Source organism: Eubalaena glacialis, chromosome 3 (assembly GCF_028564815.1).
Source record: "Eubalaena glacialis isolate mEubGla1 chromosome 3, mEubGla1.1.hap2.+ XY, whole genome shotgun sequence".
Classification (NCBI taxonomy): Eukaryota; Metazoa; Chordata; class Mammalia; order Artiodactyla; family Balaenidae; genus Eubalaena; species Eubalaena glacialis.
The window spans coordinates 142,025,859-142,050,126 of NC_083718.1; the positions used below are offsets into that span (position 1 = coordinate 142,025,859).

Here is a 24,268-nt window from a genome sequence, read left to right on the forward strand (position 1 = left end):
CAGCAACTATACCTCTCTGATATAATTGAAAATTCTCTTTTTCAAAATAAAACTTATGTTGGTTTAAATTTTGTCATCCCCATATTTCGTAAAACCAATACTCTCTTCAAAAAACTACAAAATGATTTATTAGTTTCATTGCCAGCCTAAGTTCACAAATATTTCTTTCTGCAAAGTCATGTTTACCCGATGTGACAAATTAAATTTCTTTCTCCTACTCCCAATTATCAGCATATCTTCAAGGATATTCAGAATTCTAGAAAGGCAGTGCACAATTAAAGATAAAATGGAAATTATGCTAATAGGACTCCCTGGGTAATGAACCTCTCCATTCTTTATGAGGCCTGCTCCATTTCACTTAGTATTCAAAAAAGCACGACTTCTAAAAAAAGAAAAAAATGAACGTTCTTACTTCTATAAAGATATTCTAAAAGATTCAGCCTGCCTTGTCGAGTAATGGAATAAATATCTTGCCTCCCAAGTATACTTGAGCCCTCATACCTCTCAGGAGATACCATAGCAGTAACTTCCTAATTGGGTTTCCAACTTCAAGACATTTTTGACTTTGCTATCACACTAATCTACATGAAGTAGAGCCCTGATCAGACAATTTCATTATTCAAAATGCCTTCAACAGCTCCAAGTGCCTAATGCATGACATCCAAACCTTCTTAGATTTAAATTCAAGACTCTCTCATTTGACCTCAATTTATTTTTCCAACCCCATCTTCTATTACTCTCTTTCACATACCCATTATATTCTTCTCTCCATTCCACACCCAGATTTTTCTTACTTCTGTGCTTTTGTTTGTGCTATTCCTACATTCTTATCTAACCATATTCATATTTTAAAATCCAATATATCCATCAGAAATAGCTGTTCTCCTACCAGGAAATACTATTTACCTTCTGTGAACTCCTCCTAAAGCTTTATCTCTTAGGACACCTTGTTTTAGTAACATCCATGTCTTATTTCCCCTATAAGACTATAAGCTCTTGAGGGTAAAGACTATGTGCAATTAATCTTTTTATGTTCTGCAAAGCAGGTATTTGGTAAATAATGGCAGAATGAACTGAATCAATAAGAAGTAAGTATGCAACACTAACATGAAGCATCAAGGATACAGCAGAAAAGCCATTCACTTATTCCACAAGTATTTATTAAGCAAGTACTATACGCTAAGCACTGAGGACTCAGTGGTCAGGAGGACACTAAGCCTGGCCTTATAAAAGCATACAATTTAGTGTGGTGTTTACAGTCCTACATTATTAAAACATGGAGATAACGAGGGAAGGAAAAGTGACAGAATCCTAGTTGATAACCCCATTTAGAAATGGGTCCCTCTTCTTCTATAAGGCCCAAGTGATATCACATAAAGGACAAAGGGCAATTTTCACTTTTTAAATGAATCATGAGTATTATTTAACTATGAAGGGAGTAAAGATTACTAAAGGGAACAATGTAGGATGAAGTTGGTCATAAGAATAGTATCTCACATTTTTGAGCACTTATATTTCAGGTGCTACGCTTATTCATCTGTATACATTATTTTATTCATTTTGAGTCATAGAAAACTTGGAGGAGGCTTCCAGAAAGCAGTTCTCCATGGACTTAGTGGTTATGCATTAACAAAGAGGAAGTGGGGCGGCAACCCAAGTGGAAGAAACGATAGGAACAAAGGCATAAGGGGGAAAATCAACAGATGTATGTGGAGCGCACAGCACGTAAATACACTGTAATGCTGAATGACACAGCTGCCTCTGGGCATATGGGTATGCTACACAGCCGCTCTAGACCCCAGTCTCTTCTGTAAAGTGGAAATAATAATACTGTCTCTCAGAGGTATGGATGTAAATAGGACTTGGGACAATGCATCTAAGATAGTGGACACAGTAGATACTATATTCAATCATCCTTTTCTAAGTTGTTGTCCTGTCAGCAGGAAGGCAGCAGAAACCAGCTGTCTGGGTATAAATTAGAGAAAATACACAGTTAATATCAGAAGTCATTCCTGACAGAAAGTAAACAAAAGAAACCAAACAGGACCCCAGAAATGGTCTTCTCAAACTAAATGTTGACACCAACACTACACCTTTACTCACTCTAAAACACAAAAGCCGGATCTCATAGCAGATTTACAATTCGATGACAGGCTAGTTTTCTTGCTCACTGCACTGAGAAAAAATATGGGCAATGAAAGAAAAATTCAGTTCCAAGCGGATGCTATTTTGATGGGAACATTCATAACTAACAGTACTATAGAAGAAATTATTCTAAAATACTGACCCCCACCCATCCAAAACAAAAAGGATTTATATGACATTCTATAAACGCAAAAGAATTAGGAATTAAGTACTAACACTTATTGGGTAGCTACCATGTGCCTGGCACAAGATAGCTAGATCTAGATAGATAGATATAGATATCTTCTCCTCTCCCTCTCTCATTTAATCTTAACAACCTTACGAAGTAGGAACTATTGTTATCTCCCTACAGATAAGTGGGGATAGAAGTTACTGTAACTATCCAAGCTCACATGTCTGGTGCATGGTTGTGCTAGGATTTGAACTGAAGTAGCACCCCTCTGGGGCCCCTCATTTCCACCACTGTTAACTGCCTACTCTAGTCTCAGTTAGAATAAAAATACCCAGCGCCAGCAAAGCTGTGGCTAAATGGCTATCAGTGGGGAGTCAACATCACTACAGTCTTTTCAGATAGTAACTAGTAAATACAGATTAAAATTTTGAACTCGTGTACTTTTTGCCTCAGCAATTGTACATTGGGGAAATCTACGCTATAGAAATAAAAGCACCAGTACCAAATGATTGACATACACATGTGTGCAGGTGCGCACATCACACATGTATGTTTATTTTGGTATTCTTTTACTGGCAAAAAATTGGAAAGTAATCTGAATGTCTGTCAATTGGAAAAAACATATAATACAGCATATTAAATATGACTATTAGATTAAGCAAAATAAAGCAGCTTTTCTCTTTTTAATGTACAGAATCTATTCCAGAAGAATGCATAATATGCACCTCAAACTTAACCAGTCTACAACGACCTCTTAATTTCTGCCTAAATGTAAATGGCACCACCATCTACCTAGTTGCTCAAGCCAAAAATCTAGGTCTATCCACGATTCTCTAGTTCCCTTCAGCTCCCACATTTAATCAAGTCTGATTCAACATCCAAAACATCAAGAATCAGCTCACTTTTCTTTGCTGCCAACCCCCAAACCTCATCTAACCACAATCAGGTCTTGCCTGGGCTTCTGCCGTCTAGTGCATTACTTTTACCTTCCTTTAGTCCACTCTCCACCTGGTAGACTATATATCAGGTCACCTCACTCCCCTGTTAAAAACCTTCCAGTGGCTTCTACTGCACACAGACCAAAACCTGAACTTCTTACTCTGACTCACAAAGCTCCTCTCTCCCTCCCACGTCACATTCCCGCCCTCTCCCTCGCATTTTACCCCACTACTTTCTGGGGCTCCCAATATGCGCCCCCAGCTTATTCTTGCTTGAGAGCTATTTTTGTCCTCTCTGCAGAGAAAGCTCTTCCCCCTTATTTTTGCATGTCTGGCTCCTTCTTATCATTTTGATCTTGTTTAAATTTCACCTTGTCCAAGAGGCTTTCCCTATAACCAATCAAAGTAGTCACAAGCCACATTCCCTATTTTAATTATCTGTAAGACACTGAACACTATTGATAATTCTCTTAGTTTATTTATGCATTTGCTAGTTAATTTCCTCATTAGAAGGTAAGTTGAACCATGTCAGGGAGACTTATCTGTTTTAGTCATGCCTATATCTTTAAATACCCAAAATAGTACCTGGCGCGTAATATACATTCATTGAATACTTGTTGAATGGAAAGAATAAGTATTATATGATCAAATATTTACTAAAAGAGATGCTATTCAAATAGTTTATTTTTGTTATAGAAGCAAAGGAAAAAGTATGGAAAGATACTAAACAGTAAAACTTAACTTCCTTGAGGAGGTAGGGAAAGGAAAATAAAATTTTCTAATAACTGCATTGTTTGATTAGTTATAATAAATGTGTATTTTAGGGAATTAAAAATAATTTAATAAGTAAAAAATGAGAAGAGAATGTAACGTTCCTCAGCTAGGAATCCCTCAGCTGATTATTTATATAGCCAGCTACCTATCTATCTATCTATCCATCCATCTCTAGAAGCATATTACTATGTTAGCAATCTTGTTGTACTAGTAATTTCTTCATCAATAGATGAAAATATTTAAAGACACCAGCAATCATAGTATTAAAGTGTTTTTAAACCATAAAGAAAGGTACGATTCAGTCATTAAAAAAGAGAATTTTCTAATAAATTCTGAAATGCCTAGTTAGGACAAATTGCATATCTAGAATGAACCTTAAGAAACTTTGAGGAAGGCAGTACTCATATGGTTAAGTTCTAATGTGTTTGTTTAACATTGTTATATTACTTTATAATCAATGCCTCAAATACTTCCTATTTTAATTAGGGAAATACCCTAGCTAATAAATTCTGAGTTTGGAATACCAGATACTGAAAATCCATGTAATTCATTCACTAAGCTAATTAGGAGTCATCTTACCTCAATAGAAGATGGGGAACTTGATGGTAATGGAAAGGGAGTAACAGCCATCTGATTGACTGCATCTTCATTTCTGTGGATGTTAAAATAGGCAGAATCAGTACACAGTAAAAGGCAGAATCAGTACACAGTAAATGCTAAGTTCTTGGCTCAAATTAGAATCACTTCCTCAGTTCTCAGTTGAAAATGCACACACAGCACCACAGAATAAAAAAAAAAAATGTAAATATACACTGGTTTTGAGCATGCAAAGCCATTAGGTACAAAAAGAGATGTATTACTCAAGGGATACTAAGATACAATTATTAGTGACAAAGAGTGATGATGCTAGAAGATGGCCAACTTCTGCTTAGTAAGTCAGGTGCTGCAGAGGATACTTTTGGAAAGGCATCAACGCTTTCAACACCGAGGAGTATAAATTTTTCATATGGGGTGTGTAACCTCTAGGCCCCATTAATGTCTAGAGCATTTTGTTCTTTGAACTGGAAAGGTTCCCAGCCTCCTCACTTGGCTTCTAAATTTGTTCTGCCAGATGAAGGATGATGGGATGTATATGACAGTCCCCGCATGGGCGGACTGTGTGAGAAGGAGTGATAGATGGGGAGAATAGAGACCCAGACAGACAATGCTTTGTGAGTTAGGTTAATTCTACTCCTCATCATCCTAATTGGAGCACAGGAGGTGGGAGCTAAAACTTCATTACCAGGGGGACAGGCACAGAACAACTCCTAGAATACCAGTTCTGGTGATTTGGGCTATTTCCACTATGTTACTAGCAAATGGTAGGTAAGCAGTGGTTCTGTGGGAGATCTATCCTTTACTGTTCATTCATGACACACAACCAAAATAATTATCTCAAGATTTATGTGAAGTTTGACTTTAGGTTTCACAATATAAACCAAAGAAGCTTCTTACTGGTGTGCAAAGATTTAAGACTGTTCACAGATCTTTTGTCTGGTGTACATAGGATAGCCACTATCTGACTTAGGAGGGCACTCAAATCCATTTTATCCCATTTTATGTTTTATGTCTCACCAATTGGAAAAAGATCCATCAGTCGATGTCTTTCCTACTTTGAGGCTTTAATCATATCACTGCCTTTACCTGAAATGCCTTTCTTTTTAAAATTTATACCCCACCCATCCTTCTCCTCCAGTGTGAGTTCAATAACCTCAACTACATGAATTATTCCCTTGAGTTCAAAGACTATATATTGATGTCTTCCAAATTCACAGTTAGCCTGGATCTTTTTCTGAGCCTAGGATCTGCATATCCAACTCCCACTTTACATCTCCACTAGATGTCTTAGATGCATCTCAAATAAAATAAAGCTCTTTATCCCGCTCAGTTCCCAGAGGGTTCCACAGTCAACTTCCTCTCCACCTTAGTAAATATCAATATTCACCCAGTTGTTTAACTAGGAACCTAAAAGTCATTCTTGAAACCTCTCACTGCTCAATTGTATATCTAATCCATCAAGAAGTCTTATTGATCCTATCTTCAAAACGTATCTTGAATCTTTGCACTTCTTTCCATCCTATCCTAGTACAAGTGATCCTCATTTCTCACCTGAATTAATATATTTAAGAACATCCTATTTGGTCTCCCTACTTACACTCTTCATCCTCTGTTCAATCCATTCTTCACCCACCAGATATTATGGTTCTAAAACATAAATCTGATTATATTTCTTTCTCCTGCTTAAAATCCTCCTATGGCTCCTTATTGCACTTAGGATCAAGTTCAAAATTGTTAGGGAGGCTATAAGGCCTTGAGCAATCTGGCCCCAGCTCCCACCTCTGGCTTTTTCTTGTTCTCCCTTCTCTTCCTCACTCTGATCCAACCCAGTTACACAGGCCTCCTCTCCATTTCTCAGCTGAGCCAAGCTCCATCCACCTCATGGCCTTCTCTCATCTTCTTCTCTTCTGCTCTGCATGCTTCATGCCCAAATCTTTTGTCTGATTTTTTCCTATCTCTCCTTCATAGCTCACCATAAATGTCATTTCCTGCAACAAGCTTTCCAGGACCTCTACTATATGCTTACAGCACCTGTCAACGATCATAAATCTGTTTTCTTTCAAAATGTACTTAACTGATTTGTATGCATACCTGCTTCAAATCTGTCTTCCCCTCAAATGGTAAGCACTCCAAGGACAGAACTCATGTCCTTCCTACTCTCTATTACATCATCTAGGGCAAACACATTGCCTGGAAAATAGTCTGTACTTAACATAGTTATTTTTTAAAATGTAATGATCACTCACTTCAATAAGGAGACAAGAGGCAGTTTCAGTTCTAGAACTACCATTAAACTAGCTGTGGGATTGGGGGAAATCACTTCTAAGAGAATCCGTCTCCTGATCTCTTAAGTAATAAGTAGGTTGAACTGTAAGAATTCTAAGTTGATAAAAATTCTTGTGGAATAAGGTAGAGTATAAATAAAGAGATGAAGTCTAGGTACCATTTCTTGCTCTAACCTTCTTAAATTCTTAGATTATCTAGCACACCAGCCAAACCAAAGCAAAGGGAGAAAAACTAAAATCACAAAGTGACACAGAGCATGAAGAATATGTCTGTTTCTTCTGACATTATTATAGATGCCTTGAGCATGCACTATTATGTTAAGAGATGGCTATTGTTTTTCAGGGAGTACAATCCATTCCTCAGCAGTTTGCTCATACACAGAAGAAGTAATCAATTACCCCTGGGTAAGTAACAACATTTTCCCAGTGGTAATTCCCTTTCCCATTCAATCTCCCCCATGGAATAACACAATAGAGCTCAGCTCTAGCTTAGAGCTGAAAGCCAACAGGACATGTCTGCTCCAGATTCAGAGCCCATGGGGCAGAGTGTATTTGGCAGTAATTAAGCAGATGGCTTTTCATATCTCTTTCAAAGGTTACCGGCATTAAAAAACATAGCTACACATAAATTCTTATTGAGAAATTATGATTAACTGGACCAAGTTATCCCTTCATAATTTAACAATTTTCCCCAAATTAGTATGACTTTACTGGCCTTTCAAGTCCATATTAATTTTTTAAAAACTTAACAGTATAGAAAACCTCAATGGAGTGAAGAAAGCTGCTATAAAAAGTTCCAGTTCATAATCCGATATAATCCACTAGTGAGTGAGTGTTCACACACCTCGGCATTAAGCAAGTGGAGACCTGACAGGGCAGCAATTTTAAAGAGAAAGAAATGGGAAGAGGGAAACCAAAGGAGAGAAGATAATTACACTTCACACAAACAGTTAACCTGAAAGACTTCTGGGGACCCTCTGACCCCTCATAGTCCATGATTCTCATAAGGAATGAAATCTGTTTGCTTCATAATTCACCTTTTCTTCCCAGTATAATCAACATAAGTTTCTTAGGTCCTGGTGCCCCACACAGTATACAGTCAGGAATTGTAATTGTTTGTTGGTGTTTTTGTAATTCTTTTTAACAGCTGTTGGGAGAGAGAGAGTGGAATTCCACCATGGATAAATGTGAGAAGGTTTCCAGGGTACCTTGGAACACTGTATAGGTACGCCCTTATCACTGGACTTGCCGTGCTCTATTAAGATTATTTGTGGGCTTCCCTGGTGGCGCAGTGGTTGAGAATCTGCCTGTCAATGCAGGGGACACGGGTTCGAACCCTGGTCTGGGAAGATCCCACATGCCGCGGAGCGACTAGGCCCGTGAGCCACAATTACTGAGCCTGCGCGTCTGGAGCCTGTGCTCCGCAACAAGAGAGGCCGCGATAATGAGAGGCCCGCGCATCGCGATGAAGAGTGGCCCCCACTTGCCACAACTAGAGAAAGCCCTCGCACAGAAACGAAGACCCAACACAGCCATAAATAAATAAAATAAATAAAATAGTGTTAAAAAAAAAAAGATTATTTGTGCTGCTCTTTCTCCCTCTCTAAACACAGAGATGGGATCTTATTTCTTTATATCCCCAGCTTGTAGCAGGATACCTCAGTGAGAGTAGGTGTACTATAAATGTCTGTTGAGTGAAAGGGGTCTTAACAAAGCAGGAAAAAGATATGAAGTAGAACTATCAAGAGTGTGCCCTATGCTTTCCAAGCTACTTCACGAGTTAGAGACGACGTGCTGCCTGAAGTCAGCCAGCTATTGGTATTTACCACATTAATGGACATTTCTCGGAGTGTCTGCCCAGCTCAGTGATTCCACGGATGGGCTATACTGTGTAACACTGACAGCTGGCCTCAACCTCAGTGGATGTAGGGGGCAGACGCCTGCCTCATTCTGAGCCCATCAATTCTCTCTCCCAGGGACTCAAAATCTAGAACAGACTCATAGAGATCAAGAGTGTGGTATCTAGACGATACTAATGGAAATGCTCAAGGCTAAACAGGGGGTTCAGAACTCCCTTCTGCTGACGTCTCTGAAGTTGCCCTGCTTCCTTCTCTTCAGAGTCTTAGCTGTATGGCTTCTTCTTAAGAGTCCACAAGATATCCCTGTATTCTTACAATACATTCTCCTTTTAATTTAAGCTGGCTAGAGTTCACTTCAATTGGTTGAAATTCAACAATATAGCTCTGATTTCATTTTGAATATATTCATTTGTTTAACAAATATTTATACTATGGATACAAAAATGAATAAAACATGATTCCTGCCTTTGATGATATTAGCAATTAGTGAGGAACACAGCTAGGTAAACAGACAATTACAATAGTGGAATTTCTATCTAGGGACTGTCAATTTAGTTTTTCTCCAAAAGGATGCTAGGAACACATCCAATTCAGTTTTTTGTTTGTAGAATATATTTATATTTATGACAAAGACACATTCTAGATCCACATTTCAATTCAATCTTGTTATAAAAATATATTCACATTGGTAAAAATCATGCAAAACATGTGTTAGGCAGAATTCTAAAAAGGCTCCCAAGATTCCTGCCCCCTGGTTTACAGGTTGTGAGTAGGATGAATTTCCCTTCCATGATTAGGTTAAATTATACAGCATAGCTGACCTTAAGATAAAGGCAGATTACCAGGTTGGGCAAGACCTAATCACGTGGGCCCTTTAAATCTGGAGATTTCACTTCTTAGAGCCTCATTGTCCTGGTCTCTGAAATTAGTAGGTTGACCTACATGAATTTTAAGGAATGCCTGGAGGTCAGAAATAGAAAGTCAGAGATTAGAAGTACCATCTCTGGCTTGAGCATGAAAGGGGTCTCATGGCAAAGAACGTGAATGGCCTCTAAAAGCTAAGAAAAGTCTCCATCTAAGAACCAACAAGGAAATAGACTTTAACAAGAATGAGCTTGGAAGTAGATTTTTACCCAAGGCTCCAGACAAGCACTCAGCCTGGCCAACATCTTGATTTCTGCCTCATGATATCCTAAGCAGAGAGCCCAGCCCCTCTGTGCCAGACTTCTGACCTACAGAACTGTCAGCTAATACATGGGTGTTGTTCTAAGCCATTAAATTTGTGGTAGTTTGTTACACAGCAAGAGAAAAGTAATACCTAACAAAACTTTTTGATTTGGAAAACACGATCACCAGAAACATAACTTTTGAGTTCTTACCATGTACTGCTGTTTTGATGCTTTTTATGTGTTAACTCATTTAACCTTCATAACAACTCTACGTAGTAGTTACAATTATTTTCTTCATTTTATACAGAGATTAAGCTACCTGACCAAAGTCACAAAGCTAATAAATAGCAAGCTGAGATGAAAATTCAGCCATCTGGTTTCAAAACCTACTCTTTTAACTATTATATTACAGTGTTTTCCATTTCAATAGCCTGACCCAAAGCCACAAATATCTTCTCTCACATATGCAAGCTAATATCCCCAGATCCATCTTGGGGAAAAGTTCTACTAGGTCACAATTTACTCTTCTTTTTTTTTTTTTTAATTAATTAATTAATTAATTTATTTTTGGCTGTGTTGGGTCTTCATTTCTGTGTGAGGGCTTTCTCTAGTTGTGGTGAGCGGGGGCCACTCTTCATCGCAGTGCGCGGGTCTCTCACTGTTGAGGCCTCTCTTGTTGCGGAGCACAGACTCCAGACGCGCAGGCTCAGTAGTTGTGGCTCACGGGCCTAGTTGCTCTGTGGCATGTGGGATCTTCCCAGACCAGGGCTCGAACCCGTGTCCCCTGCATTGGCAGGCAGATTCTCAACTACTGCGCCACCAGGGAAGCCCCACAATTTACTCTTAAAGCTATTTCACAATTTTCCTCAGGGTAAAGATGCATGCAGGGTTCTAAGTTTGCTCACTCTGACTCGATCAACTTTTCATAATTAAGTTCGGAGTATCACAGCTACATTACTCATCCCTCAAATAAATATAATGACTATAAAATGCTTTAAAATACTCATTGTGCTTGATAGTGCAGGTAGGATGGTGAATAATATGATGGAGTGTAATTCCCTCAGTACTCTTCTCTGATAGTGATTAGGGCTGTTCCTAAATCCTCTGGCTGGTAGTTTTCTTCACCTTTAAAGTTGAGCCAGTTCTCGATTAACTACATCTCCTTTTCTGCCTTGGTGATCATGGAAACACAGGCTGAGATGGAACCTCTGCTGCCTGGGTACCTAACTGACCATAGTGAGCAGAAAGGCCCCCTTGCTGAGCCCCAGTAGACCTGTAAAATGAGAAAGAAAGAAACCCTTTGTCGTTTTAAGCGACTGAGATTTGGGCTGTTAGTCACTGAAGCATTATTGAGTCTATCCGGACTCAAAGATGTTCTAAACAAGTTTATTCTATAATAATTTTTTTCCCAAAAGTCATGCTTGTACCTTAATCAGAATAGCTAAAAACTGGAAACAACCCAAATGTCTACCTTCAGGAGAATGGATCAAAAAATTGTGGTATCTTCATAGATTGGAATATTCCTCAGTAATTAAAGGAACTATTGATATAGACAACGACAAGGATAAATCTCAATTATGTAAAATGAAAGAAACCAGACACAGAATGATAGATATTGTTTGATTCTGTTTACACGAAGCTCAAGAATAGTTAAAACTAATCTATGGTGACAGAAATCAGAAGTGTTGGCTCTGCGGGGAGGGACTGACTGGAAAGGAGCACCAGGAAACTTTCTGGGGTGAATGAATTTCTTATATTTTTGTTTTGGGTGATGGCTACACAGGTGTATGGTTTGTATTATCAAAACTCAACAAACCGAACACTTAAAATCTATTGCATTGAGTATAAATCATACCCCAGTTTAAAAATGAATTCATGATTATATAATGTGTAAGACATCTATGTGCTATTCTGGAAAGAAATCCAGTCCTAAGCAGACCTAGATAAATGTACAGTTCCATCTGCAGTTCTACCAGTAAGATGTAAGCAAGATACTAAGCAACTTTTTAAAAATCTTACTTCTTAATCTATAAAATTAGGATATTATCTTCTAACAGAATTGAGAGATAACATAAATGTCATAACACTAAAGCATAGGAACAATAGTTAACATTTAATGTTTTATGATGTTCAGTCTCAGATGTTTACATTTCCAGGTGCTAAGTCCTCAGTTACTCTTGATTCATTCACCCATCAACTCTTATACCGAAAGAAAGCATCCAGTCTAAAGGTTTCATTCTAAAAATTTCATTTTTTTCTCTTTTCTTCTAGTCCAATGTCCCCATCCTAATTCATGCACTTTTCACATCGTCTATACTGTGACAACAGCTTTCTCTGTGTCTCAGTCAATCCAAATCACTCCCCTCTCAACTGTGAAAACCCCTCTCTGCAACCAAGCCTGCAAATGCACTCTGAATAACTCAACATCATAGAGTTCCCTCTATTGGTGTTAGTTTTGCCTGATGTATAGTTATTTATCTGCATGTCTTAGAAGTTCTTGAATAACTTCTTACTTAACTCCGTGGTCTTATATAGTATCTGAGATACAGTAGGTACTCAATAAATACTTGAATTAAATTTGTTCATGCAGTTTAGACTTAATTTTTTCCTATGTAAATCTACCCAGGTAGCATTAACTAGCTCTGGCTGTACCCACAGTCACAACAGTAATCTCTCTCTCCTCTGAATTTCTAAACTACTAACATGGCTTTTCTCAGCAACTTCTTTCTATTCTTCTAAGAATACTTCACTGCATTCTTAGAAGCACGTACATGTCACATACAGGGATTTGTTGATAAAACCCTTTATGTTTATTCCTTATCCATTAAAGTTGTAACCATAATTAAGTTGTAGTAAGAGATTTCAATAACATGTTATTTAAAGCATCAATCCAATAATCATTGACTAATTCCTTAGGATTAAATATGAGATTCTCTCTCTAATGTAAACTCTAAAAGAATGCTACAAATTGTGGTTAAAAGAAAGATTAGTGAGATATGAGGAGAACATACTTATCTTCAGGAAAGCACACTGAGCCCATGACAACAATTTCTGAATGAGGAAAAAAAAAGACATCTGATGTAATGGGCTGTGTGTATGTGTGTGTGTGTATTTGTAGAATTCCATAACTTTTCATTTATCAGGGTCTGAGATATCTCCAAGGAGCATTTCTCCTTTTAAAAGTGAAAGTGTGTTGCATCCTAAAATTTATACGGAATAGCCAAAACAATCTTGAAAAAGAAGAACAAAGTTGGAGGTCTCACCCTTCCTGATTTCGCAATGTACTACAATGCTATAGCAATCAGAACAATGTTGTACTAGCTTAAGAACAGACATATAGACCAATGGAATAGAATAGAAAACCCTGAAATAAACCCTCAGTGTAGGGTCAAATGATTTCAACAAGGGTGCCAAGAGCATTCAATGGGGGAAAGGATGATCTTTTCAACAAATTGTACAGGGAAACCTGGATATCCACATGCAAAAGAAAGAAGTTGGATCCTTCCCCTATACCATATACAAAAATTAACTCAAAATAGATCAAAGACCTAAACGTAAGAGCTAAAACTGTAAAACTGTTACAAGAAAACATAGGGGACAAACTTCATGACACTGGATTTGGCAATGATATCTTGGATTTGACACCAAAAGCTCAAGAAACAACAAATAGATAAATTGGACTATATTAAAATGAAAAACTTCTGTGGATCAAAGGACACAATCAACAGAGTGAAAAGGCAACCTATAGAATGGGAGAAAACTTTTGCAAATCGTATATCTGATAATGAGTTAATATCCAGAATACATAAAGAATCCTGCCACTCAACAACAACAAAACAAACAACCTGATTAAAAAACAAGAAAAAGACTTGAAAAGACAACTCTCCAAAGAAGTTATACAAATGGCCAATAAACACATCAAAAAATGCTCAACATCACTAATCATCAGAGAAATGCACAACAAAACCACAATGAGATACCACCTCATACCCAATAGGACAACTACTATCAAAAAAATGGAAAACAGGGACTTCCCTGGTGGTGCAGTGGTCAAGAATCCGCCTGCCAGTGCAGGGGACACGGGTTCGAGCCCTGGCCCGGGAAGATCCCACATGCCGCGGAGCAACTAAGCCCGTGCGCCACAACTACTGAGCCTGCGCTCTAGAGCCCGTGAGCCACAACTACTGAGCCCTTGTGCCACAACTACTGAAGCCCACGCGCCTAGAGCCCATGCTCCGCAACAAGAGAAGCCACCGCAATGAGAAGCCCGCGCACCGCAACGAAGAGTAGCCCCTGCTAGCCGCAACTAGAGAAAGCACGCGCGCAGCAACAAAGACCCAACCAAAAATAAATAAATAAATACATAAATTTATTTAAAAAAAAAAAGGAAAACAATAAGAGTTGGTGAGGTGGTAAAGAAACTGGAACCCTTGTCCACTGTTGGTAAGAATGTAATATGGTGTAGCTGCTACGGAAACTATAGTGGTTCTTCAAAAAACTGAAAATAGAATTGCCATATAATTCAGCAATTCCACTTTCGGGTATATATGAAAAAGAATTGAGAGTAGAGTCTCAAACAGACATTTGTACACTCATGTTCATACTAGCATTATTCACAATAGTCAAAAGGTAGAAGCAACCCAAGTGTTTCTCAACAGATGAATGGATAAACATACAATGGAATATCATTCAGTTTTAAAAAGGAAGGCAATTCTGACACATGCTACAACATGGATGAACCTTGAAAACATTATGGTAAGTGAAATAAGCCAGTAAAAAAAGGACAAATACTGTATGAGTCCACTTTTATGAGATACCTAGTGTAGTTAAATTCAGAGAGAGAAAGTAGTTAGTTGCCAGGAGCTTGGGGGTGGGGGCGGGGAGGAGAGAATGGGGTATTATTTGTCAATGGGTATAGAGTTGCAGTTCTGCAAGATGTAAAAAGTTTTGGAGATAGATGGTGGTGATGGCCGTACAACAACGTGAATATACTTAATTCTACTTTAACTGTACACTTAAAAATGGTTAATAAGGTAGATTTTATGTTATGTATGTTTTACCACAATTAAAAAAATTAACTAAGACCAAAAAAAGTACAAGTGTGATGACAATACATTTGAATTATTTAGAATATCACTTAAAACCATTTTGTCTTTGGGACTGCTCTGGTCTTACCACTTGGAAATTCACTTTCACTAAACCCATAAATCTTATTTTATGTCCACAAAACAGCGTTATATCAAAAGTAGAAGTTATGTGCCTGAATTCAACCTGGAGTACTGAGTAAGTTGATTTAATTTTTTGCAACCTGTTCTAAAATGATTATAACTACAATCTAGTGGCTAGCGCATTGTTTAGGTGTACACATACAAAAAGCTGAATAAATGAGGAACACATGAACACAACTAAACAGGCCTAGATAATTTTTTCTGACTGTATTATCAATAAATATAGTGATGTGAGACACTTGAAAATAAACTCAACATTTGCTATACTAATTGGAACATGACATTGAATTAACATTCAGCCAGGAAAGCTCCATGTAAATGAACCAGAAGTAACATATAAAACAAAGCAAATCATTATATCTCAGTGGGAGCAAAACTCCTTTCTGAAAAGATTCCAGGAGGTATTTCTAACTATATGAATACACTCAATAGTTTCCAATTTGCAACTGGAAGACACCACCAAAATAGCTAAATATGCTGAATCTGAAATAAATGTCTAGTGAGTGGAATTATGAACTCTATTTATGGCATTCCTAACAATGTCAATCACTAATTGAGAGCTGCTGGGAGTCACTCAGCATCTAGACCCACATTTTACAAAGGTGGCCCCAGGCAAGTTCTAAATAATGGTTGCCATTTGTACAGAGGAAAAGTTGACTCATAAAATATTTGGCAGTGAAGGTTGGCAGGAGAGTTAATACGGGGAGCTTTAGGACTGGATGGGATAAATGACAGCCTACCAAGTTTCTCATAGAGACTCTTTCTAAAGATAGTACAGTAGATACCCACAGCCATTCTCCTCTTTATTCCGGCTGGCAAAACCCGAATGTTGTTCAGGTATCCAGCCCTCACCGGAAGGCCATGTGCTAGGACAGGTGACTCTTCCTGCAGGTATAAATCTGGGAAAAATCTTGCCTGATTTCTCTGAAATCATCGTGGTAGTCTCATTTCAAGAGCCAATGGCAGTGGAGACCTGTCATACTGGAGATCCTCAGTAGAGACTTGTTCAGAGGTCTTGTGCTCTGCTAAAGAAGTTTGAAAGATAAAAACTTCTCAGGATCAAGGCTAAGAGCCTACATGTGACAAGCATACGTGCAGAGAGAACTCGCTCTGGTTGCTCATGATTTGTTCAGAGAGCTCTACTTTTAGCATCCTTCCCATTCATTAGGATTCTCTGGCAGCAAGCAATAGAAATGAATTTAGGCCAACTTAAGCAAAAGGTAATTTATTAGAGGGATAATGGAATCTCACAAAACATAGGCAGGTTATATGATCAGACTTGGAACAGACCAGGAACTAAGAGACTTCCAGAGGACAAGGAAGCAGGATGCAGAATGATGTCATAGCAGGAGCCTCCGATCAAGGCCCTGTGGCTCCATGAATAAACACCATACATATAAAATCACTCACATTACTTGCTTCCTGTTCTAAGCCTAAGGTATCATACTGCCCAAACTTAGGTTGCATGACTGCCCACTGGCCACACCTTGGCAGTGAGAGAAAGATCTATTTCAGCTTCTACAGAGGGAGACAGGTATCTAGATTTACTGTTTTTACTGTTCCATCATACTATATACATTGTGTGTGTGTGTGTGTGTGTGTGTGTGTGTGTGTGTGTGTGTGTTTGGGGGAGAGGAGTCTATCAAAGAAAACAGGCATTCTACAGGGAAAGGTGTAAAAATACTGCAAAAAAAAAAAAAAAAGGAAAAGAAAAAAAAATCCCATCATCCCTGTGACTATCACAACTAGTTGTTTCTGAGTGCCAAAAGAAGTGAAACAAATATAGTCATGATTCCCACAAGCTGGTATTAAGAAATAGGAGCAGCAAAGAAAAAATTAGCAATTCTATTCATGAAATAATAACAGTGGTTTTCAAAGATACTTTACAAGTCATGCAAGAAAGATGGGCTTGTTTGGTAGCAGCACTTTACCTAATTGACTAAATTCATCTGAATTCATGAATGGCCCTGTAAAATATTTGGTTACTTCAGACTACCTAGCTACAACCACCCTCAGAGAAAAATTTATGGCTACTGTAGATATTCAAAAGAATATGTCATAGGCTGTCAAGATGATTCCAGAAATGTATGACCCAATGGAATGATAACTGGATTAAATATATAGCTTCCCAAGGTTACCACAGTCTGTCAAAGGGAACAATGTTTCTCATTTTGATATATAAATTCCAATGTTTTTGACAAAAGATCAAAACACTCTAATTTCACCTTGTTCTTGAACCAAAAGTCTTATAAATTCTACTTATGAATTTAAAATTACTATTTAAAATGGATAATACAGGAAACAAGTATGGAAGAAATAAGCAAGAGTCAGCATTTCAGAGCACCTGAGAGACTTATATGGATCTACCACACGGTCCAACTAAACAAAGAAACAGAAGAGCCTTGAAACTACAGGAGAGTCTCTACTTCCTACAACTGCTAACATGGTTCAGTGCTAATGACAGGCCTCCTCCGCAAAACTTCTTGTCATATATGCCATGGATGATATTTTATTGTGCACTTGAAAAGGGGCATTGCATTCTTTAATGGTCTGTGAGAGTGAGAAAGATGCTTGCTTACAGAAATCAAATCAAATGACATACATAGCTGTGTTCATCCAATGATACTTTCCTAAAGAAGGACTGCTTTTCTTCTAGAAGTAATGTTTAGGTATATTGGGCATAACATCCAATTCTAGAAATCTTTGGGTTTCTATACATACTATGACTTTGCTTACTTATCCTTCTGGTCTGAGCTTAAACGTCTTTCTCTGTGACACCCTCCCATAGGCTTCAAAGACCAGGTTAGGTGTGTCTCTTATATGTTCCTATAGTATCACAGCACTTACACCACTGGATAAGGCACTGGACTGTTTTACTCTCTGTGTCCTCTCTTAGGGCAGAGACTGTGTTCTCTGTTCTCTGTGTCACTCACTCCACAACACTAGCACAAGTAGGCACTCTGCAAATACTTATCAAATAAATGCATGAATGTTTCTTAAGTCAAATTCATACTTGTTCCCACAATCTTTTTTCCCTCCTATTGATCAAAACTAGACGTAAAGAATCAAGAGCACAATAAGGGTCTTAAAAACAGGCATTCAATTTGTTTATTCAGATGGACTTTGACATTCACATTAATGTCAAATCAGCATCATCTTTTAGGGACATGGCTAGAGGATAACAGGTCACACCATATTTTTAATTACAAAAACAAGACATGTTCAATGGATACAGTAAGGTGGATCCCATGGCGAGTCCACTTTCACTTGTTAGGGCTTGACAGCTAGCACTAAATCTTTCCAAGGGTTTCAGTTTCATTTGGCCTCCTTTAGCCCCAGCAGTTTTTAACAGTACACATTTTCCACATGTAATTAAGTAATGGAGAGCGAGTTGTTATACATGACATTTAATTTTCGATAGTGGGGGAAGGTATGACAAGAGCTGCAGGCGAGATCATTAATCTTCTTGGATCCCTGCACTGCCAAATACAGCAATTCATTCTTCATCGTATTAATACAGTGTTCCTCCTGTACTGAAATTGGAGTGCTTGTGTAGAGGGGATCATGTGGAATAGGAAAACTCACAGAATTGAGTGTGTGGTACACAGTAAGCCCCCAGATTGTAATATACATCTAGATGATCTAGAGTAGAATAATTTAGTATACCAGAGTCTACATGTGCCATTGGGCACAATTACATGATTACAGGATTGTCCAAAATTTAGCAATGTGGGGAGAAAAGGGCAAAGAGTGATTATGTAAGTCATGTATACATAGCAGCAACTTGCTAATTTTCCTTGATGACTCACAGACCCCTCTTGTGAATTACAGATCAATTAGTATATGAATAAAGACAAGTGTTAAAAGAATATAAGGACCTGATCACACAAATGTACATCACTACAGACTAAAGACCCTAGTTAATTAAAATGTTGCCTGCAGCATATTTTAACAGCTTTCTGTGATTACTACTAATCATTCTCCCAAACCTGTGGCCAGTTCCCATTTTTATGTCAACTGTCAATAAATTTGAAAAAGAGTTGCTCAGGTATAAAAGCCAAAATTTTCCGTATAATGGAAATGCACAGGGAATCAATAATTTCAACTAAGGAAGGAAATACTGCCAAATAGAAGCACTAATCAAAGAAATACAATTTATAAAAATCAGTTTTTAAAGTAACATTGTATCACACAAAGCAAGTTATGCCGTTTTAAAGAAAAGTATAATTGCATCTGTTGTACTGAAATGATTTAAGTGCTAACTTCCTGAAACTTGGTAACAAATCAATATTTAATTGTTTCAGGATTTGGTTCCAAAATAGGCAAAATTAGAGTTCTTGTAACAATAGCCTGAAAGAGGTAATTTATAGGCAGAGGCTGAAAGATGTATCTAAATGATTAATGAACTAGACAATTAGCCTGAAGAAGCGAGGATGATGTGCTGGATAGCACCTAAAATGCACAGGTTACTACACATGAATAGGACACCAATCTACCATGATACCCTTATTGGTGATGTACAGAGCTGATGAGCAATAAAATATTTTCTTTTTTGATTTCCTTAAGTGCTTTAAATTCCAACCCTACTTGATATTACTTACCTCAGTAAAATCTATTATAATACATTTTATTGACATGGGGATTAATTGATGTTAATTAGATTTCTCTTTATACAGTCCTCAATTAAAGAGCGTTCTACTCCTTGTTAGAGTATCAGGTCATCATTAAAAAAAGAAGACCACGGAGAAGAAACAAGCAGAAGCAGCGGCAGCCCAACAACAGCAGACAGGGAAATAAAAGACATTTTAGGCAGGCTGTGTCCTTGTCTCTTATTCTAACATTTACCAGAAATGGCTGTATATAATGTCCGTAGCTATCTCTTCCAGTGCTTAATCATTATGATGTTAATTAAAGCATTCTAAAACTGTGAATGCGCTTTACTCAACAAATAGTCAAATTCTGGAATTAGACAAAGTATATATGAGAAGTGGTTCTTTTTTTTACCCCTCCTCTTCCCTTCTCCCTAACTACTTCTTTCCTTCTCTTTGCCCTCTGTCCTCCCTCCCTCCCCGCCTTTTTCTGCCATCAACATCATCACCATCATCTTCATCACTATAGCAGCCACCATTGCTGAGTCCATATTGCCAGGCAATTTACATGTATAAATACATTAGACATGTATGAATACATTATAAATATAGAGATAGCTATATTATCCCCATACTAAAGCTCAGGAAACTGACTAAGCTCACAAAGCTGGGATATCACAGAGTAGGTTTCAAGCCCAGGCAGGGTGAACTGTGGTTTCTTTTTTTAATCACTAAGCCTTAGAGTTCAGTCTTGTTTTTAGAAAACAAGGTAAGAACTCTTAGTCAAATGACTTTAGGTAAGAGTTCTTAGTCAAATGACTAGTTCCTTCCCTATGGAAACGGAAGCATTAATTAATTAATAAAATGCTGGCACACAAATTATTAGATACATATCTATTGAATAAAACAAAAGGTTGTAAGCAGTGCGTACATCTCTCTTGATACAATTCAAGCTCATTTCCCTTTAGATAGTCTAAAAGTGGAAAAGACTAGATTGTTCAGAATCAAGCCCACATCATTTTTCTCCCTATAAAAGAAGATATAGAAAATCTTCCTAAGTTAGATTATTTGAGAAAGTAGTAGGGAGAGGGACTAAAGTATGAGGAATTTTGTAAGATATGAGTTATATGTCTATGTGCATTTTTTTTAAATTTTATTTATTTATTTATTTTTGGCTGCCTTGGGTCTTCGTTTCTGTGCAAGGGCTTTCTCCAGTTGCGGCAAGCGGGGGCCACTCCTCATCGCAGTGCGCGGGCCTCTCACTATCGTGGCCTCTCCTGTTGCGGAGCACAGGCTCCAGACGCGCAGGCTCAGTAATTGTGGCCCACGGGCCCAGCCGCTCCGCGGCACGTGGGACCCTCCCAGACCAGGGCCCGAACCCGTGTCCCCTGCACTAGCAGGCAGACTCCCAACCACTGCGCCACCAGGGAAGCCCTATATGCATTTTTGAATCCACAAAATAAGTCAAACTAACTTACTATGATTGTTGCCTTTGGAGAATAAATAATCTGGATTGCTCAGTAGGAGCTGAAAGGAAATTTATTCAGTAAAGCTTTCTGAATGCCCACTATGTGCTAGGCACTATAATTTAATGACCATGTAACAGAGGTTCATAATTAGATGACATATTCTGAATGTAGTTTGATCCTTCTAAATTGCTTAAAATCACTTCCAGTAAATAAGTATTCAGCAGCATCCTCAATCATGCTTACACCATTAATTTCCTGAACAAAGTTTTTCTTGATTCTGATCCCTTCTGAACAATCAAAATTGAAACCACCAGACACTAAATTAATGGGAGTATATTACTATTATTAAAATTCGACTCAGCTTTCTCTTCTGTACTCTAAATAATTTCAGTTCATTTAACCTTTCTTTCTTGAAGGAGGGGGGTTCTATTTCCCAAATACTTAATTGCATTAAATGATTTCCTTTGGATGCTACTCAATTTTCTTTTGCTCCCTTTAAAATGGGATGACCCAGCATGAGTAATAAAGGCCCCACAAATGCTGAAGAGGTAACAGTAATGTTAATCATTAATAATGTCCCTTGCAGCAGTCGCCACCATGTGCCGAGCACTGATGTGCAGACTCTACTGACTGCTATATAATGTCTTCTCATGTGATCCTCACACAGCTTTACACAAAGTTCTAAAGCCTAAATGGCTTCACCTCTTTACTTGTATGCACTTCTCTTGAGGGACATCTTAAATTTTTGAGGGGCTGACCTTTCCTCAAGTCTGTTCATGTTTTCATCATCTAACTCTAATTTTGTAACCTCTGGCAACAGCAAGGGGCAAGAAACCCCAAAAAAGAGATTGGTGTCTAACAGAGGACTTCAAGGTGAGTAAGCCAGAGGTGGTCGTCTTAATAAATACACAAAGACAGATGAGAAGGAGGAAGGTTTCTCCCCCTAGAAACAAGAGTAAAAACCCCTGGAAATCCAGAAAGTGTTACTGAGCAAGAGAAAAGGGCATCAATGTAGGATTTCTCCAGGAGCAAAGCAGCAACGCCTGTGAGGCTGAAGTGATGGCATGGGAAGGAATATTTCAATCACCTACATTAGTGCCCATATCTGGGAATAAAACTCCCCCTTAATCCCAGCCATCTCCTGGGAGTGGACAGGTCTTACTGACAGGTAACTATAGAGAAGGGGGAGAATAACAATGATCATCACCATCATAAAGGACCAGCTAACATTTTTTCAAGCCTTTACTCCATGCTCGACACTGTGGTAAGCATTTCTAATTTTTGAAACACCACAATGAGTGAAGTAAGTGCTTTATAGCCCCCATTTTACAGATAATAACTGAGGCCCAAAGCAAAAAGAAACAGCGTGACAGTTAACATACAGGGTTAGTTACATCCCCTAAGAATAATTCAGACTCATCTGTCATTTCAGTCCAATAACAGGGAATCAAGCTTCCTTCCACTGCTGATGATGGCCACCACCAATGAGGAGTCCCAATTCTGACTCATTTATGCCAAAAGGGCTCAGTCAGCTAGCAGATGAGATGTGGGCAAATGTGGAGCCCCAAACGGACCGACCACACGACTCCAGACAGCAGAGCTCACATCTCCTCCCCTCTGTATTTCTCACCAGCACTCTTAATACGAAGCTCCTAAAATTTTCCTGGGTTCTTTTTTTTCCTGCGTATTCTTCGATGAAGGCATTAATGAGTCAGCAAATGTACCAAATGATGGTGACAGTAGGATGAGAAGCTAGAATATTCTATTATATTTATAAAGAGGATAATCAGGAAGGAAAGAATTTCTTTTTAATGGAAATAAAAATACAAGCCTCAATTACCAGTTCTATCATGTGAAACGTAAATAACAAGAACGCCTCACAATCGAAACAATCTATACTTTTCTTGAAGTGACAGTCACAAAAGGGAAATATATTTTTAGAATACAGTGATTTTGTTAAACAAACCAAAGATGAAATAGTCTTACACAAATTATAACATCTCAAGAGGAGATCTTAAGTTTTAGAAAACCAGATGTATCTATCCTACCTGATGAAAACAAGCTTGACCTTTGACGGGGCAGTCTTAATAATGGCAGATGCATTTTGGTGACTTCTTCCATACAGGATCTGATTGTTTATCTGTGGGGGAAAAAATCAAATGCACTTGTAAAATTGTAATATATATATATTTTGTATGAAAATATATATGTATATATACATGTATACAAGTATATGTGTATGTACTTGGAATTAAAAAATGAAGTTCATTCATTTTTAAGTCGGTAGATGTAGGACTCTTTAATGCTAAAAATCTTAACATTCTTCACAGTATAGATTCAAACACTAATTCTAAGCAGCTGCTAAAATCTCTTAAATTCTCATTTGAATGCAGTTAATAAAGAAAATACAGTTTTTGACCCTTTTGCTAAACTTGACAGCAGCAGTTGAGCTGGATGCAAAAACCTTATGATAGATATTTCATTTCCTACAGCTTTTCCAGACTCCTAAAAAATGCAGAAAACAGACCAAACTGTGGTATTCATCAGAGCTCTGGAGTGTCCATTAAATATGATTCTGTAAACGTGTCAAGGTTATTACATAGCATAAATTTTGTTACTCCAGAGGAAGTAACTATTACATCCCCATTTTAAGTCAAACATTAGAGCAATTGCACTGAAACATTTTACTGTACCCAATCAATGAGGCATCCACTCTTATCCAAGATGTGGTGGGATTTTTACTTGATTGAATTCACCTAAATATGATCTAAAAACATTTATATTCTAAATTTCTTCACTCCAGATTTTCCCACTGCTAAACTATGATGATAGCCATAATCAATCTTTTATTTTATTTCAGCCATTTGATAATAGCTCACACAGTTTTGGCTTTTTCCCTCTTGTCTCTTCAATAAGTAGTTAATGATCTATGTCATACTGTCTCTATTTAACGGAGGCCTTGATAATTTCTATTATTTAAGGGATAGTATAGTACACTATATAAGGGATAGTAAAAAGGAATTTATGCTTTCTGCAATTAGCA

General features: G+C 37.9%; 1 protein-coding gene across 5 annotated transcripts in view; it reads right to left on the reverse strand.

The window, feature by feature from the left end:
* Positions 1-24,268, reverse strand: part of PATJ (PATJ crumbs cell polarity complex component) — a 350,262-nt gene that overhangs the window by 96,280 nt on the left and 229,714 nt on the right. For all 5 annotated transcript variants that reach the window (XM_061184132.1, XM_061184131.1, XM_061184130.1 and 2 more), the window contains 2 exons: positions 23,274-23,365; positions 4,609-4,681 (listed from right to left, as the gene is read on the reverse strand). In XM_061184132.1, the coding sequence (XP_061040115.1) occupies positions 4,609-4,681; positions 23,274-23,365 (165 nt within the window). The remainder of the gene's footprint in view (positions 1-4,608; positions 4,682-23,273; positions 23,366-24,268) is intronic.